This window comes from Tachyglossus aculeatus, chromosome 10, assembly GCF_015852505.1.
Source record: "Tachyglossus aculeatus isolate mTacAcu1 chromosome 10, mTacAcu1.pri, whole genome shotgun sequence".
Taxonomy (NCBI): Eukaryota; Metazoa; Chordata; class Mammalia; order Monotremata; family Tachyglossidae; genus Tachyglossus; species Tachyglossus aculeatus.
Window position 1 is genome coordinate 56631431 of NC_052075.1, and position 19159 is coordinate 56650589.

At 51.8% G+C, this 19159-nt stretch overlaps 1 protein-coding gene across 5 annotated transcripts in view; it reads left to right on the plus strand.

Annotated features, from left to right (window-relative positions):
• Nucleotides 1-18687, plus strand: part of TNS2 (tensin 2) — a 65609-nt gene extending 46922 nt beyond the window's left edge. For all 5 annotated transcript variants that reach the window (XM_038752105.1, XM_038752106.1, XM_038752107.1 and 2 more), the window contains 11 exons: nucleotides 352-523; nucleotides 609-1006; nucleotides 1139-1228; nucleotides 1335-1460; nucleotides 7668-7760; nucleotides 7865-7942; nucleotides 10633-10710; nucleotides 10904-11072; nucleotides 16603-16671; nucleotides 18080-18109; nucleotides 18214-18687. In XM_038752105.1, the coding sequence (XP_038608033.1) occupies nucleotides 352-523; nucleotides 609-1006; nucleotides 1139-1228; nucleotides 1335-1460; nucleotides 7668-7760; nucleotides 7865-7942; nucleotides 10633-10710; nucleotides 10904-11072; nucleotides 16603-16671; nucleotides 18080-18109; nucleotides 18214-18355 (1445 nt within the window). In that variant the 3' untranslated portion in view covers nucleotides 18356-18687. The remainder of the gene's footprint in view (nucleotides 1-351; nucleotides 524-608; nucleotides 1007-1138; nucleotides 1229-1334; nucleotides 1461-7667; nucleotides 7761-7864; nucleotides 7943-10632; nucleotides 10711-10903; nucleotides 11073-16602; nucleotides 16672-18079; nucleotides 18110-18213) is intronic.
• Nucleotides 18688-19159: the final 472 nt, after the last annotated feature.

Here is a 19159-nt window from a genome sequence, read left to right on the forward strand (position 1 = left end):
TCTCCCCCGGCGCTTAGTGCTCGGCCCGTAGTGAGCGCTTAACCAATACCATCATCATTGTTATTATTGTTGTTGGGAAAGCAGTCGTTCATTCAGTCGTATTTATTGAGCGCCTGATCACCTTGTATCTCCCCCGGCGCTTAGTGCTTGGCCCGTAGGAAGCGCTTAACCAATACCATCATCATCAAGCCAACTTGTCCTTCCCAAGCGCTTGGTACAGTGCTCTGCACACAGTAAGCGCTCAATAAATACGACTGATTGATTGATCGATCAGTATTATTGTTGTTATTAACGAGCTAACACTCCAGGGGCACCTGTCGCCCCTGACCCTCCCGCTTCCCGCCCGTCCAGCCCCCGCAGAGCTGTCCCAGTGGCACCCGATGGCCGTCGGGCCCGGCAGCCTCCAGCGCCCAAAGCCGCGGGAGGCCCGGCCGGGGGTCCCGGCTGCGGCCCAGCCGGCCGGCTCGCCCGCCGGCTCGCCCACCCCGCTGCACACGAGCAGCCCCGTGCAGGGCAGAGAGAGGTGAGTAGGCCCCGCCGGGCGTCGGGGGGGGCCCCGGGGCCCGCTCGCGGCGTCCGTCGCCGACCGGCCTCGTGTCTCTTGGCAGCCCGCGGCCCCCCGGCCCCCGCCGGGGCTCGGACAGGCGAGCAGACCCCCCTCCGAGGAGCGCGAGGAGCCCGGGCGAGTCCGGCCCGCGGGCCCCGGTGCCCGCCGGCCTGCCGGGCCTCCGCCAGGCCGCGTGGCCCGGGCCCCGGCCGCCCCCCGACAGCCCCGACGGCTCGCCCCTCACCCCCGTGCCCACCCAGGTGCCCTGGTTGGTGGCGGGTCCCCCGGCCCCGCGGGGCTCCCCGACTCCCGCCTTCCCCCTGCCCGACTCCCCGCCCCGGGCCCAGCCGCCGCTGCCCGAGAAGCGCCACCCGCCCGGCCCGCAGCCGCCCTCCCCTCCGGCCCCCCACCACGTCACCTTCGCCCCGCCGGCCCCGGCCGGGCCCCCCGCACCTCCAGGTGAGCGCCCGGACCCCCGCGGCCGGGCCTCGAGGGCGGTGGGCGACCGGGCCCGGGCCGGGGCGCGAGGGTTGGGCCGGGCCTCCGGCGACGGGCCCGCCTCGGCGGGGGGCTCTTCTCCCCCGACCCCAGAACCCGCCGCCCCCCCGAGTCAGAGCGACGTCAAGTTTGTCCAGGACACGACCAAGTTCTGGTACAAACCCCAGCTGTCGCGGGAGGAAGGTGAGGGGGCGCACCGGGGGGGCAGGCGGGGTGGCCCGGGGCCGGCCTGGGGGAGCCGCCTCCTCAGGCCGGGTGGGCCGGGGTCCCTTGTGTGTGCCCCCCCCAGCCATCTCTCTGCTGAAGGGCCGGGAGCCGGGCGACTTCCTCATCCGCGACAGCCACTCCTTCCAGGGCGCCTACGGGCTGGCCCTCAGGGTGGCCACCGCCCCGCACGGAGCCCAGGCCCCACGAGGTGAGCCACGCGGCCGCGGGCGGGCAAGGCGGGAAGAGCCCGGGCTTCCCAGTCGTCCTCGGGGCTCGTGGGCTCAAATCCCACCTCCATCCATCACCCATCAATCCTATTTATTGAGCGCTCACTGGGTGCAGAGCACTGGACTCGGCGCTTGGGAGGTACAATCAATCAATCGTATTGATTGAGCGCTGGCACTAAGCGCTTGGGAAGTCCAAGCTGGCAACATCTAGAGACGGTCATCATCATCAATCGTGTTTATTGAGCGCTTACTGGGTGCAGAGCACTGGACTATGCGCTTGGGAGGTACAATCAATCAATCAATCGTATTGAGCGCTTACTGTGTGCAGAGCATGGCACTAAGCGCTTGGGAAGTCCAAGCTGGCAACATATAGAGACGGTCATCATCATCAATCGTATTTATTGAGCGCTTTCTGGGTGCAGAGCACTGGACTAAGCGCTTGGGAGGTACAATCAATCGATCGTATTGATTGAGCGCTTACTGGGTGCAGAGCACGGCTCTAAGCGCTTGGGAAGTCCAAGTTGGCAACATATAGAGACAGTCATCATCATCAATCGTATTTATTGAGCGCTTACTGTGTGCAGAGCATGGCACTAAGCGCTTGAGACAGTCATCATCATCAATCGTGTTTATTGAGCGCTTACTGTGTGCAGAGCACTGGACTAAGCGGCGTGGCTCAGTGGAGAAGAGCCCGGGCTTTGGAGTCAGAGGTCATGGGTTCAAACCCTGGCTCCGCCAATTGTCAGCTGTGTGACTTTGGGCAAGTCACTTAACTTCTCTGTGCCTCAGTTACCTCATCTGTAAAATGGGGCTTGAGACTGTGAGCCCCACGTGGGACAACCTGATCACCTTGTAACCTCCCCAGCGCTTAGAACAGTGCTTTGCACATAGTAAGCGCTTAATAAATGCCATTATTATTATTATTATTATTGGGAGGTACAATCAATCAATCGGATTGATTGAGCACTTACTGTGTGCAGAGCACGGCTCTAAGCGCTTGGGAAGTCCAAGTTGGCAACATATAGAGACAGTCATCATCATCAATCGTATTTATTGAGCGCTTACTGGGTGCAGAGCACTGGACTAAGCGCTTGGGAGGTACAATCAATCAGTCGTATTTATTGAGCGCTTACTGTGTGCAGAGTACGGCTCTAAGCGCTTGGGAAGTCCAAGTTGGCAACATATAGAGAGTCATCATCATCAATCGTATTTATTGAGTGCTTACTGGGTGCAGAGCACCGGACTAAGTGCTTGGGAGGTACAATCAATCAATCGTATTTATTGAGCGCTTACTGTGTGCAGAGCACAGCTCTAAATGCTTGGGAAGTCCAAGTTGGCAACATCTAGAGACAGTCATCATCATCAATCGTATTTATTGAGCGCTTACTGGGTGCAGAGCACCGGACTAAGTGCTTGGGAGGTACAATCAATCAATCGTATTTATTGAGCGCTTACTGTGTGCAGAGCACAGCTCTAAACGCTTGGGAAGTCCAAGTTGGCAACATCTAGAGACAGTCATCATCATCAATCATATTTATTGAGCGCTTACTGGGTGCAGAGCACTGGACTAAGCGCTTGGGAGGTACAATCAATCGTATTTTTTGAGCGCTTACTGTGTGCAGAGCACTGCTCTAAGCGCTTGGGAAGTCCACGTTGGCAACATATAGAGACAGTCATCATCATCAATCGTATTTATTGAGCGCTTACTGTGTGCAGAGCACTGGACTAAGCGCTTGGGAGGTACAATCAATCAATCGTATTGATTGAGCGCTTACTGTGTGCAGAGCACGGCACTAAGCGCTTGGGAAGTCCAAGTTGGCAACATATAGAGACAGTCATCATCATCAATCGTATTTATTGAGCGCTTACTGGGTGCAGAGCACTGGACTAAGCGCTTGGGAGCTACAATCAATCAATAGTATTGATTGAGCGCTTACTGTGTGCAGAGCACTGCTCTAAGCACTTGGGAAGTCCAAGTTGGCAACATATAGAGACAGTCATCATCATCAATCGTATTTATTGAGCGCTTACTGGGTGCAGAGCACTGGACTAAGCGCTTGGGAGCTACAATCAATCAATCAATCGTATTTATTGAGCACTTACTGTGTGCAGAGCACGGCACTAAGCGCTTGGGAAGCCCAAGTTGGCAACATATAGAGACAGTCATCATCATCAATCGTATTTACTGAGCGCTTACTGGGTGCAGAGCACTGGACTAAGCGCTTGGGAGGTACAATCAATCGATCGTATTGATTGAGCGCTTACTGGGTGCAGAGCACGGCTCTAAGCGCTTGGGAAGTCCAAGTTGGCAACATATAGAGACAGTCATCATCATCAATCGTACTTATTGAGCGCTTACTGTGTGCAGAGCACTGTACTAAGCGCTTGGGAAGTACAAATTGGCAACATATAGAGACAGTCCCTACCCAACAGTGGGCTCACAGTCTAGAAGCTTCACTTCCCTGGGCCTCAGTTCCCTCCTCTGGAAAACGGGGATGAAGACTGGGAGCCCCCCCCCCCCCCCCGCCCGCTGTGGGACAACCTGATCACCTTGTAAATTCCCCAGCGCTTAGAACAGTGCTTGGCACATAGTAAGCGCTTAATCAATGCCCTCGTTATTATTCTCTGGGCCTCGGTGGCCTCATCTGGAAAATGGGGATGCAGACCGAGAGCCCCCCGTGGGACGACCCGATCACCTTGTAACCTCCCCGGCGCTTAGAATAGTGCTTTGCACATAGTAAGCGCTTAACAAGGCAGAGAAGCAGCGTGGCTCAGTGGAAAGAGCCCGGGCTTTGGAGTCAGAGGTCATGGGTTCAAATCCCAGCTCCGCCAATTGTCAGCTGGGTGACTTTGGGCAAGTCGCTTCACTTCTCTGGGCCTCAGTCACCTCATCTGTAAAATGGGGGATTAAGACTGTGAGCCCCCCGTGGGACAACTTGATCACCTTGTAACCTCCCCAGCGCTTAGAACAGTGCTTTGCACATAGTAAGCGCTTAACTGATGCCATCATTATTATTGTTATTAAAGAGCACGGGCTTGGGAGTCAGAGGTCATGGGTTCAAATCCCAGCTCCGCCACTCGTCAGCTGTGTGACTTTGGGCCAGTCGTCACTTCACTTCTCTGGGCCTCAGTGCCCTCATCTGTAAAATGGGGATCAAGACCGTGAGCCCCACGGGGGACAACCTGATCACCTTGGGACCTCCCCAGCGCTTAGCACAGTGCTTTGCACGTAGTAAGCGCTTAATAAATGCCATCGTTATTAACAAATACCATCATTAGTACTAACAAATACCAGGAAAGGGGCCGGGGTGGGGGCCTTTCTGGATAAAGTTTGGCTTTCTCCGCCTCCCTCTCATTCATTCACTCATTCAAGCGTATTTATTGAGCGCTTACTGTGTGCAGAGCACTGTACTAAGCGCTTGGGAAGTCCAAGTTGGCAACATCTAGAGACGGTCCCTACCCAACGGCGGGCTCACAGACTCTCCCGACTGCCCTGAGTGAAGGGGCGGAGCTGGGACGGTGCCCCTTGTTGGGCAGGGTGACTTTGGGCAAGTCACTTCACTTCTCTGGGCCTCGGTGACCTCATCTGCAAAATGGGGATGAAGACCGCAGACCCCTCCCCCCGCCCCCACGGGATGACCCGATCGCCTCGTAACCTCCCCAGCGCTTAGAGCGGCGCTTCGCACATAGCAGGCGCTTAATTCAGAGAAGCAGCGGGGCTCAGTGGAAAGAGCCCGGGCTTGGGAGTCAGAGGTCATGGGTTCGAATCCCAGCTCCGCCACATGTCTGCTCTGTGACCTTGGGCAAGTCACTTCACTTTTCTGAGCCTCAGTTCCCTCATCTGTAAAATGGGGATTAACAATAATAATAATAATAATGATAATAATAATAATAATAATAATGGCATTTATTAAGCGCTTACTATGTAAGCGCTATGTACTCAAATCCCTAAGTACTATGTACTATGTACTAAGTACTATGTACTAAGTACTAAGTACTGTGTACTCCCAGACTGAGCCCCTTCCTTCCTCTCCTCCTCGTCCCCCTCTCCATCCCCCCATCTTACCTCCTTCCCTTCCCCACAGCACCTGGATAGATGTATATATGGTTGTACAGATTTATTACTCTATTTATTTATTTACTTATTTATTTTGCTTGTACATTTCTATCCTATTTATTTTATTTTGTTGGTATGTTTGGTTCTGTTCTCTGTCTCCCCCTTTTAGACTGTGAGCCCACTGTTGGGTAGGGACTGTCTCTATGTGTTGCCAATTTGTACTTCCCAAGCGCTTAGTACAGTGCTCTGCACATAGTAAGCGCTCAATAAATACGATTGATTGATTGATGTGCAAAGCACTGTTCTAAGCGCTGGGGAGGTTACAAGGTGATCAGGTTGTCCCAAAGGGGGGCTCACAGTCTTCATCCCCATTTGACAGTTGAGGTAACTGAGGCCCAGAGAAGTAAAGTGACTTGCCCGAAGTCACCCAGCTGACAACCGGCAGAGCCGGGATTTGAACCCAAGACCTCTGACTCCTAAGCCCGGGCTCTTTCCACTGAGCCACGATGCTTCTCTGAAACATCATTTGGCAGTTGGAGAAACTGAGGCCCAGGAAAAGCAGGAGCCGGAAGGCCCGATGACCTGGGTTTGAATCCCTGCTCTGCCATTTGCCTCACTTCTCTGGGCCTCAGGTCCCTCAGCTGTAAAATGGAGATTCCGCATTTAAGTCATCATCATCATCAATTGTATTTATTGAGCGCTAAGCGCTTGGGAAGGACAAGGACAAGAAGGACAAGAAGGGGGGGACAGGGAACAAAATAAAACATATTAACAAAATGAAATAAATAAATATGTACAAGTAAAACAAACACAGTAATTCTCCCCCTTTTAGACTGTGAGCCCACTGTTGGGTAGGGACTGTCTCTGTATGTTGCCAACTTGTACTTCCCAAGCGCTTAGTACAGTGCTCTGTGTACAGTGCTCTGCACACAGTAAGCGCTCAATAAATACGATTGATGATGATGATTCATTCATTCCTTCACTCGTATTTATTGAGCGCTTACTGTGTGCAGAGCACTGGACCCAACAGTGGGCTCACAGGCTAAAAGATGAAGACTGTGAGCCCCCCGTGGGACAACCTGATCACCTTGCATCCCCTCCCAGTGCTGAGAACAGTGCTCGGCACATAGTAAGCGCTTAACAAATGCCATGATTACGTTACATGCTCTGCACACAGTAAGCGCTCAATAAATACGATTGATGATGATGCTGATTCATTCATTCATTCAATCGTATTTATTGAGCGCTTCCTGTGTGCAGAGCACTGGACCCAACAGTGGTACATATTGTACAGATTTATTACTCTATTTATTTATTTTACTTGTACATATCTATTCTATTTATTTTCTTTTGTTAGTATGTTTGGCTTTGTTCTCTGTCTCCCCCTTTTAGACTGTGAGCCCACTGTTGGGTAGGGACTGTCTCTAGATGTTGCCAATTTGTACTTCCCAAGCGCTTAGTACAGTGCTCTGCACATAGTAAGCGCTCAATAAATACGATTGATGATGATGATGAACACTGGGCTCACAGTCTAAAAGATGAAGACTGTGAGCCCCCCGTGGATAACCTGCTCACCTTGCATCCCCCCCCACAGCGCTGAGAACAGTGCTCGGCACATAGTAAGCGCTTAACAAATGCCATGATTACGTTACATGCTCTGCACACAGTAAGCGCTCAATAAATACGATTGATGATGCTGATTCATTCATTCAATCGTATTTATTGAGCGCTTCCTGTGTGCAGAGCCCTGGACCCAACAGTGGGCTCACAGTCTAAAAGATGAAGACTGTGAGCCCCCCGTGGGACAACCTGATCACCTTGCATCCCCCCCACCAGCGCTGGGAACAGTGCTCGGCACATAGCAAGCGCTTAACAAATGCCATTATCATCATCATCATCATCAATCGTATTTACTGAGCGCTTACTATGTGCAGAGCACTGTACTAAGCGCTTGGGGAGTACAAATCGGCAACATCTAGAGACAGTCCCTACCCAACAGTGGGCTGTTATTGCGTTACATGCTCTGCACACAGTAAGCGCTCAATAAATACGATTGATGATGATGATGATGATGATGATGAATGCCATCGCTGCTGTTGTTATTACTGACCTTTGACCCCCGCCGGCCCAGGGGACCCGCTGGAGCAGCTGGTGCGCCACTTCCTCATCGAGACGGGGCCGCGGGGCGTGAAGATCAAGGGCTGCGCCAGCGAGCCGTACTTCGGTCAGGGCCCGGGATGGGCCGGCGGGGGTCCGGCGGGGGTCCGGCGGGGGGTTTGGGGGGCGTCACCTTGGGGTGAACCCCCTGACCCCCCTGCCCTTCCCCAGGCTCCCTGCCCGCCCTGGTCTCCCAGCACAGCATCTCACCCATCTCCCTCCCCTGCCGCCTGCGCATCCCCAGCAAAGGTCAGAGCCCTCTCCCCGACTGCTGCGGGCCGCTGGTCGGACCCGCTGAGCGCTCACCGTGTGCTAAGCGCTTGGGAGAGGACGACGTGGCGACCGGGGATACGACCGGAGGAGCCTGGGATAATCCCGGCGCCTGGCGCTCTCCTGGGCCTCAGGTCGGGAAAATGGGGATTGAGACGGCGGGCCCCCGCGCCCGCTGTTGGGTAGGGACCGTCTCTATATGCTTGTACTTCCCAAGCGCTTAGTACAGTGCTCTGCACACAGTAAGCGCTCAATAAATACGACTGAATGAATGAATTTGTCTGTACCCACCCCGACGCTTAGTACAGCGCCTGGCACGCAGGAAAGTGCTTAACAAATGCCATCATTATTAGTGGGGCTTTTATTCATTCATTCATTCATTCAATCGTATTTATTGAGCGCTTACTACTACTTACAGTGCAGAGCACTGGACTAAGCGCCTGGGAAGTCCAGGTTGGCAACATCTAGAGACGGTCATCATCATTATTACTCTTATTTATTTATTGGAGAAGCAGCGTGGCTCAGTGGACACAGCCCGGGCTTTGGAGCCAGAGGTCATGGGTTCATATCCCGACTCCGCCAATTGTCAGCTGTGTGACTTTGGGCAAGTCACTTCACTTCCCTGGGCCTCAGTGACCTCATCTGTAAAATGGGGATTAATCCATCGTATTTGTTGAGCGCTTGCTGTGTGCAGAGCACTGGACTAGGCGCTTGGGAAGGACAAGTTGGCAACAGTGGGCTCACAGTCTAATTAAGATTAAGACTGTGAGCCCCTCGTGGGCCAACCTCATCACCTTGTAACCTCCTCGGCGCTTAGAACAGTGCTTTGCACATAGTAAGCGCTTAATAAATGCCATTATTATTATTATCATCATCATCATCAATCGTATTTATTGAGCGCTTACTGTGTGCAGAGCACTGGACTAAGCGCCCGGGAAGTCCAAGTTGGCAACATCGAGAGACGGTCCCGACCCAACAGCGGGCTCACAGTCTAGAAGGGGAGGACGGACAACGAAACAAAACATGATAAAATAAAATAAATGGAATAGTAAATATGTAATATACGATTATTGTTATTAATGACAATATAACAGACGCATTCCCTGCCCACAGTGAGCTTACAGTCTAGAAGGGGACAGTGGCAGTTAGGGGGGTGACCTGAAAGTGGGGATTGAGACAGTGAGCCCCACGTGGGATAGGGATCGAGTCCAACCCGATTTGCTTGTATCCAACCCGGCGCTTAATACAGTGCCGGGTACGTAGTAAGCGCTTACCAAATACCATAATAACCTCCCTCCACCTAGATGGTGGCAGTTGGTGGGGTGACCAGAAAATGGGGATTGAGACAGTGAGCCCCACGTGGGACAGGGATTGGGTCCAACCCCGATTTGCCTGTATCCAACCCGGCGCTTAATACAGTGCCGGGTACGTAGTAAGCGCTTACCAAATACCATAATAACCTCCCTCCACCTAGATGGTGGCAGTTGGTGGGGTGACCAGAAAATGGGGATTGAGACAGTGAGCCCCAAATGGGACACGGATTGGGTCCAACCCGATTTGCTTGTATCCAACCCGGCGCTTAATACAGTGCCTGGTACGTAGTAAGCGCTTACCAAGTACCATAATAACCTCCCTCCACCTAGACGGTGGCACTTGGGGGGGTGACCAGGAAATGGGGATCGAGACAGCGAGCCCCACGTGGGACAGGGATTGAGTCCAACCCGATTTGCTTGTATCCAACCCGGCGCTTAATACAGTGCCTGGTACGTAGTAAGCGCTTACCAAATACCATAATGACCTCCCTCCACCTAGACGGTGGCACTTGGGGGGGGTGACGAGGAAATGGGGATTGAGACAGTGAGCCCCACGGGGGACAGGGATTGAGTCCAACCCCGATTTGCTTGTATCCAACCCGGTGCTTAATACAGTGCCTGGTACGTGGTAAGCGCTTACCAAATACCATAATAACCCCCCTCCACCTAGACGGTGGCAGTTGGATGGGGTGACCAGAAAATGGGGATTGAGACAGTGAGCCCCACGGGGGACAGGGATTGAATCCAACCCGATTTGCTTGTATCCAACCCGGCGCTTAATACAGTGCCTGGTACGTAGTACGCGCTTACCAAATACCATAACAACCTCCCTCCACCTACACCCAACTCATCCCCAGAGAAGCAGCGTGGCTCAGTGGAAAGAGCCCGGGCTTTGGAGTCAGAGGTCGTGGGTTCAAATCCCGGCTCGGCCACTTGTCAGCTGGGTGACTTTGGGCAAGTCACTTCACTTCTCTGGGCCTCAGTTCCCCCATCTGTAGAATGGGGATGAAGACTGTGAGCCCCACGTGGGCCAACCTCATCACCTTGTATCCTCCCAGCGCTTAGAACAGTGCTTTGCACATAGTAAGCGCTTAATAAACGCCATCATCATCATTCTCTGGGCCTCAGTTCTCTCGTCTGTAAAATGGGGATGAAGACTGTGAGCACCACGGGGGACAACCTGATCACCTCGTAACCTCCCCAGCGCTTAGAACGGTGCGCGCAGTAAGCGCTTAATAAATGTCATCGTGATTATCCCCTGTTCTCTCCCAGTGCTTGGCACATAGTAAGCGCTTAATAAATGCCACTCTATTAATAATAATAATACGACCCCCCCCGTTTCTCCTCCGCCCCCAGACCCTCTGGACGACAGCCCTGAGGTGCCCGTGGTGACCAACATGAGTACGGCCGCTGACCTGCTGCGCCAGGGGGCAGGTAGGAACCATCCCCCCCACCTCTCCAGGGTGGTATCTACTGAGCGCTTACTGTGTGCAGAGCACTGTACTGAGCGCCTAGCGCCGTACGGAGGTGCTTGTCGGGGAGAGGGCAGAGGAGGAGGTCCGGCGGGGAGGGGGGCCGTCCCCGGCGGACCCCCGCCCGGCCGGCTCAGGCCCTCCGCCCCCTCCAGCCTGCTCCGTGCTCTACCTGGGATCGGTGGAAACTGAGTCACTGACGGGGCCCCAGGCCGTGGGCCGGGCCGGAGCCGCCATCCTGGACCGCAGCCCCCGACCCCCGGCCACCCCCGTCCACTTCAAAGTGACCGCCCAGGGCATCACGCTGACCGACAGCCAGCGGAAGTGAGTGCGAGGGGCCCGCGGGGGAGCCCCCTCTCCAAGCCCCCACCCCGCTAGCCAGGCTTTCCCCCCCTTCTCTGTGGTGTGACCTTGGGTAAGTCACTTGCCTTCTCTGTGGTGCGGCCTTAGATAAGTCACTTTCCTTCTCCGTGCCTCGGTGACCTCACCTGTAAAATGGGGGGGTCAATCAATCAATCAATCGTATTTATTGAGCGCTTACTATGTGCAGAGCACTGTACTAAGCGCTTGGGAAGTACAAATTGGCATCACATAGAGACAGTCCCTACCCAACAGTGGGCTCACAGTCTAAAAGGGTCGAGACCGGGAGCCCCACCTAGGACGGGGACCGTCCCCAACCCTAGAGCAGCGCGGCTTAGGGGGAAGAGCCCGGGCTTGGGGGTCAGAGGTGGTGGGTTCGAATCCCGGCCCTGCCACTTGGCTGTGTGACTTTGGGCGAGTCACTTCCCTTCTCTGGGCCTCGGTTCCCTCATCTGGAAAATGGGGATGAAGACTGTGGGCCCCCCGTGGGACGGCCCGATTACCTTGTATCTACCCCTGTGCTTAGAACAGTGCTTGGCAATCAATCAATCAGTCAATCAATCAATAGTATTTATTGAGCACTTACTGTGTGCAGAGCACTGTACTAAGCGCTTGGGAAGTACAAGATGGCAACATATAGAGACAGTCCCTACCCAACTGCGGGCTCACAGTCTAAAAGGGGGAGACAGAGAACAAAACTAAACATACTAGCAAAATAAAATAAATAGAATAGATATGTACAAATAGAGTAATAAATATGTACAAACATATACACATATATACAGGTATATAGTAAGTGCTTAACGAATACCATTATTATGATTATTACCCACCCCAGCGCTTAATACAGTGCCTGGCATATAGTAAGTGCTTAACAAATACCATTATTATATTACCCACCCCAGCGCTTAATACAGTGCCTGGCATATAGTAAGTACTTAACAAATACCATTATTATGATTATTACCCACCCCAGCGCTTAATACAGTGCCTGGCATATAGTAAGCGCTTAACAAATACCATTATTATGATTATTACCCACCCCAGCGCTTAATACAGTGCCTGGCACATAGTAAGCGCTTAACAAATACCATTATTATGATTATTACCCACCCCAGTGCTTAATACAGTGCCTGGCACATAGTAAGCGCTTAGCAAATACCATTATTATTATTACCCACCCCAGCGGTTAATACAGTGCCTGGCACATAGTAAGCGCTTAACAAATACCACAATTATTATTATTCTCTGGGCCTTAACAAAATACCATTATTATTATTATTATCCACCCCAGTGCTTAATACAGTGCCTGGCACATAGTAAGCACTTAGTAAATACCATTATTATAATTACCCACCCCAGCGGTTAATACAGTGCCTGGCACATAGTAAGCGCTTAACAAATACCACAATTATTATTATTCTCTGGGCCTTAAAAAAATACCATTATTATTACCCACCCCAGCGCTTAATACAGTGCCTGGCATATAGTAAGCGCTTAACAAATACCATTATTATGATTATTACCCACCCCAGCGCTTAATACAGTGCCTGGCATATAGTAAGCACTTAACAAATACCATTATTATGATTGTTACCCACCCCAGCACTTAATACAGTGCCTGGCACATAGTAAGCGCTTAGCAAATACCATTATTATTATTATTATTATTACCCACCCCAGCGGTTAATACAGTGCCTGGCACATAGCAAGCGCTTAACAAATACCACAATTATTATTCTCTGGGCCTCAGTTCTCCCCTTCTCCCTCCTACTTAGACTGTAAGCCCCATGCGGGACAGGCCACATCCCACCTTGTATCTACCCCGAGCGCTTAGTACAATGCGTGGCACATCACCCCTCTCTCAGCCCCACAGCCCGTCCATATCCGTAAATTTATTCATTCAATCGTATTTATTGAGCGCTTACTGTGTGCAGAGCACTGTACTAAGCGCTTGGGAAGTACAAGTTGGCAACGTATTTATTTATATTAATGCCCACCTCCCCCTCTAGACTGTAAGCTCGTTGTGAGCAGGGAACACATCTACAAACTTTGTTATATTGTACTCTCCCAAGCGCTCAGTACAGTGCTCTGCACACAGTGAGCACTAAATAATAATAATGATGGTATTTGTTAAGTGCTATGTGCCGAGCACTGCTCTAAGCACTGGGGGGAGATACAGGGGAATCAGGCTGTCCCACGTGGGGCTCGTAGTCATTCATTCATTCAATCGTATTTATTGAGCGCTTATTAAGCGCTAGAGAAGCAGCGTGGCTCATTGGAAAGAGCCCGGGCTTTGGAGTCAGAGGTCATGGGTTCAAATCCCGGCTCTGCCAATTGTCAGCTGTGTGACTTTGGGCAAGTCACTTAACTTCTCTGGGCCTCAGTTACCTCATCTGGAAAATGGGGATGAAGACTGTGAGCCCCAAGTGGGACAACCTGATCATCTTGTATCCTTCCCAGTGCTTAGAACAGTGTTTTGCACATAGTAAGCACTTAACAAATGCCGCCATTATTATTATTATTATTGTGTGCAGAGCACTGTATCAATCAATCAATCGTATTTATTGAGCACTTACTGTGTGCAGAGCACTGTACTAAGCGCTTGGGAAGTCCAAGTTGGCAACATATAGAGACGGTCCCTTCCCAACAGTGGGCTCACAGTCTAGAAGGGACTGTACTAAGCGCTTGGGAAGTACAAGTCAGTCCCTATTTTACAGTAAAGACGACCTCTTACCATGAAAAACCTAATTAAATAGAAGCAGCGGGGCTCGGTGGAAAGAGCCCCACGTTGGGAGTCGGAGGTCATGGGTTCAAATCCCGGATCCGCCAACTGTCAGCTGGGTGACTTTAGGCAAGTCGCTTCACTTCTCTGGGCCTCAGTTCCCTCATCCGTAAAATGGGGATGAAGACTGTGAGCCCCAAGGGGGACAACGGGATCACCTTGTAACCCCTCCAGCGCTTAGAACAGTGCTTTACTTGTATTTTACTTGTACATATCTATTCTATTTATTTTATTTTGTGAGTATGTTTGGTTTTGTTCTCTGTCTCCCCCTTCTAGACTGTAAGCCCACTGTTGGGCAGGGACTGTCTCTACATATTGCCAACTTGGACTTCCCAAGCGCTTAGTACAGTGCTCTGCACACAGTAAGCGCTCAATAAATACGATTGATTGATTGCAGAGTAAGCGCTTAATAAATGCTATTATTATTATTATTACACCAGCAATTAGGACAGTGTTTGTAAGTGCTTAACAAATACCATTGATTGCTTTGCACATAGTAAGCGCTTAATAAATGCTATTATTATTATTACACCAGCGGTTAGAACAGTGTTTGACACATAGTAAGCCCTTAACAAATACCGTTGATTGCTTTGCACATAGTAAGCGCTTAATAAATGCTATTATTATTATTATTACACCAGCGGTTAGAACAGTGTTTGACACATAGTAAGCCCTTAACAAATACCGTTGATTGCTTTGCACATAGTAAACGCTTAATAAATGCTATTATTATTACTATTACACCAGCGGTTAGAACAGTGTTTGACACATAGTAAGCGCTTAACAAATACCGTTGATTGCTTTGCACATAGTAAGCGCTTAATAAATGCTATTGTTATTATTACACCAGCGGTTAGAACAGTGTTTGACACATAGTAAGCGCTTAACAAATACCGTTGATTGCTTTGCACATAGTAAGCGCTTAATAAATGCTATTATTATTATTACACCAGCGGTTAGAACAGTGTTTGACACATAGTAAGCGCTTAACAAATACCGTTGATTGCTTTGCACATAGTAAGCGCTTAATAAATGCTATTGTTATTATTACACCAGCGGTTAGAACAGTGTTTGACACATAGTAAGCGCTTAACAAATACCGTTGATTGCTTTGCACATAGTAAGCGCTTAATAAATGCTATTATTATTATTACACCAGCGGTTAGAACAGTGTTTGACACATAGTAAGCGCTTAACAAATACCGTTGATTGCTTTGCACATAGTAAGCGCTTAATAAATGCTATTGTTATTATTACACCAGCGGTTAGAACAGTGTTTGACACATAGTAAGCGCTTAACAAATACCGTTGATTGCTTTGCACATAGTAAGCGCTTAATAAATGCTATTATTATTACTATTACACCAGCGGTTAGAACAGTGTTTGACACATAGTAAGCGCTTAACAAATACCGTTGATTGCTTTGCACATAGTAAACGCTTAATAAATGCTATTATTATTACTATTACACCAGCGGTTAGAACAGTGTTTGACACATAGTAAGCGCTTAACAAATACCGTTGATTGCTTTGCACATAGTAAGCGCTTAATAAATGCTATTGTTATTATTACACCAGCGGTTAGAACAGTGTTTGACACATAGTAAGCGCTTAACAAATACCGTTGATTGCTTTGCACATAGTGAGCGCTTAATAAATGCTATTATTATTATTACACCAGCGGTTAGAACAGTGTTTGACACATAGTAAGCGCTTAACAAATACCGTTGATTGCTTTGCACATAGTAAGCGCTTAATAAATGCTATTATTACTATTACACCAGCGGTTAGAACAGTGTTTGACACATAGTAAGCGCTTAACAAATACCGTTGATTGCTTTGCACATAGTAAGCGCTTAATAAATGCTATTATTATTACTATTACACCAGCGGTTAGAACAGTGTTTGACACATAGTAAGCGCTTAACAAATACCGTTGATTGCTTTGCACATAGTAAGCGCTTAATAAATGCTATTGTTATTATTACACCAGCGGTTAGAACAGTGTTTGACACATAGTAAGCGCTTAACAAATACCGTTGATTGCTTTGCACATAGTGAGCGCTTAATAAATGCTATTATTATTATTACACCAGCGGTTAGAACAGTGTTTGACACATAGTAAGCGCTTAACAAATACCGTTGATTGCTTTGCACATAGTAAGCGCTTAATAAATGCTATTATTATTATTACACCAGCGGTTAGAACAGTGTTTGACACATAGTAAGCGCTTAACAAATACCGTTGATTGCTTTGCACATAGTAAGCGCTTAATAAATGCTATTATTATTACTATTACACCAGCGGTTAGAACAGTGTTTGACACATAGTAAGCGCTTAACAAATACCGTTGATTGCTTTGCACATAGTAAACGCTTAATAAATGCTATTATTATTACTATTACACCGGCGGTTAGAACAGTGTTTGACACATAGTAAGCGCTTAACAAATACCGTTGATTGCTTTGCACATAGTAAGCGCTTAATAAATGCTATTATTATTATTACACCAGCGGTTAGAACAGTGTTTGACACATGGTAAGCGCTTAACAAATACCGTTGATTGCTTTGCACATAGTAAACGCTTAATAAATGCTATTATTATTACTATTACACCAGCGGTTAGAACAGTGTTTGACACATAGTAAGCCCTTAACAAATAGCATTTAAAAAAGAAAAGGAAAAAGCGAACCGTTTTTTCCCCCGCAGGCTTTTCTTCCGCCGCCACTACCCCGTGAGCAGCGTCACCTTCTGCAGCGTCGACCCCCAGGACCGACGGTTAGTACAGCCCCCTCTGACCGCTTGGGGCTCTTTGCGCAGGCGCGGGTGTTCAGCCTCACACCCCCTTCTGCCCCCCCCCCCCCAACCCCCCGGGCTCTGCGCAGGCGCAGGACTCAGCCGCACACCGTCTTCTGCCCCTCGGGCTCTGCGCAGGCGCTCAGCCTCACACCCCCTTCTGCCCTCGAGCTCTGCGCGGGCGCAGACACCCTCTTCCGGCCCCCGGGCTCTGCGCAGGCGCAGGGGCTCAGCCTCACACCCTCTTCTGCCCCTCGGGCTCTGCGCAGGCGCAGACACCCTCTTCTGCCCCTCGGGCTCTGCGCAGGCACTCAGCCCCTCTCCTAACCCTCGGGCTCTGAGCAGGCGCTCAGCCTCACACCCTCTTCTGGCCCTCGGACTGTGCGCAGGCGCAGGGGCTCAGCCTCACACCTTCTTCTGCCCCTCGGGCTGTGCGCAGACGCAGGGGCTTAGCCTCACACCCTCTTCTGCCCCACGGGCTCTGCGCAGGCGCGGGGGCACCCGCATACCCCCTTCTGCCCCTCGGGCTCTGCGCAGGCGCTCAGCCTCACACCCCCTTCTGCCCTCGAGCTCTGCGCAGGCGCTCAGCCTCACACCCCCTTCTGCCCTCGAGCTCTGCGCATGCACTCAGCCACACACCTCTTTCTGCCCCTTGGGCTCAGCCTCACACCCTCTTCTGCCCCTCGGGCTCTGCGCAGGCGCTCAGCCTCACACCCTCTTCTGGCCTTCAGGCTCTGCGCCGGCGCTCAGCCTCAGTCGCTCTCCTAACCCTCGGGCTGGACCCTCTTCTGGTCCTCAAACTCTGCGCAGGCGCAGGGGCTCGGCCTCACACCTTCTTCTGCCCCTCCGGCTGTGCGCAGACGCAGGGACTTAGCCTCACACCCTCTTCTGCCCCTCGAGCTCTGCGCAGGCGCTCAGCCTTACACCCCCTTCTGCCCTCGAGCTCTGCACAGGCCTCAGCCTTACACCTCTTTCTGCCCCTCGGGCTCTGTGCAGGCCTCAGCCTCACACCTCCTTCTGCCCCTCGAGCTCTGCGGAGGCACTCAGCCTCACATCTCTTTCTGCCCCTCGGGCTCAGCCTCACACCCCCTTCGGCCCCTCGGGCTCTGCGCTGGACCCTCATACCCTCTTCTGCCCCTCGGGCTCTGCGCAGGCGCACAGCCTCACACCCTCCTCCGCCCCCCGGGCTCTGCGCAGGCGCACAGCCTCACACCCCCTTCTGCCCTCGAGCTCTGCGCAGGCGCAGGACTCAGCTTCGCACCTCTTTCTGCCCCGCCCCGATTCGGGCTCTGCGCAGGCGCAGAAGTCCGCCTCACACCCCCTCCACCGGCCCCGAGGCTCTGCGCAGGCGCAGAGCAGGCTCCTCACAGCCCCTCTTTGCCGCCCTTAGGTGGACCAACGCGGACGGCACCACTTCCAAGTGAGTGTCAGCCCCGGATGGGAGGGTGGGGGGAGCAGGCCGAGGCGGCGGGGGTCGCCGGTCGAACCTCCCCTTTCCTTTCCTTCCCTCCCCGCCACCCCGAGGGTCTTCGGCTTCGTGGCCCGGAAGGCGGGGTCCCCGGCGGAGAACGTGTGCCACCTCTTCGCCGAGCTGGACCCCGAGCAGCCGGCCGCCGCCATCACCGCCTTCATCAGCAAGGTCCTGCTGGGCGCCCACCGGAAGTGACGTCACCGGCGCGCCGCCAGGGGGCGCTTTCAGCAGCGAGGTCCTGCTGGGCTCACGCCGGAAGTGACGTCGCCGACACCCCCCCGCCACCGCTTTCATCAATAAGGTCCTGCCGGCCGCCCACCGGAAGTGACGTCACCGGGGCACCGCTTTTCATCAGCAAGGTCCTGCTGGGCGTCCGCCGGAGGTGACGTCACCAGGCCACATATTTCATCAGCAAAGCCCTGCTGGGCGCCCACCGGAAGTGACGTCACAGCCCCCATGAACACCGCAAAGAAATCTATTTTTGTCTAAGAATAAAGATTTATATAGGAGCTGCAGCATTCACTCAATCGTATATATTGAGTGCTTACTGTGTGCATTCATTCAATCATATTTATTGAGCGCTTACTGTGTGCAGAGCACTGTACTAAGCGCTTGGGAAGTACAAGTTGGCGACATGTAGAGACGGTCCCTACCACAGCACTGGACTAAGCGCTTAGGAAAATACCGGAATATCCATAGATAGCATAGATCCTGGCCCCTGCTCCTCGCCTCCCCTCCCATTTCCCACTCTTGGTGAAGCGCTTACTAGGTGCCGGACACTGTACTGGACAAGCAGTGTGGCCCAGTGGAAATAATGATGGTATTTGTGAAGCGCTTAGTATGTGCAAAGCACTGTTCTAAGCACTGGGGAGGTTACAAGGCGATCAGGTTGTCCCTCTGGGGGCTCACAGTCTTCATCCCCATTTTCCAGATGAGGGAACTGAGGCCCAGAGAAGTGGCTTGCCCAAAGTTACCCGGCTGACAACTGGCAGAGCTGGG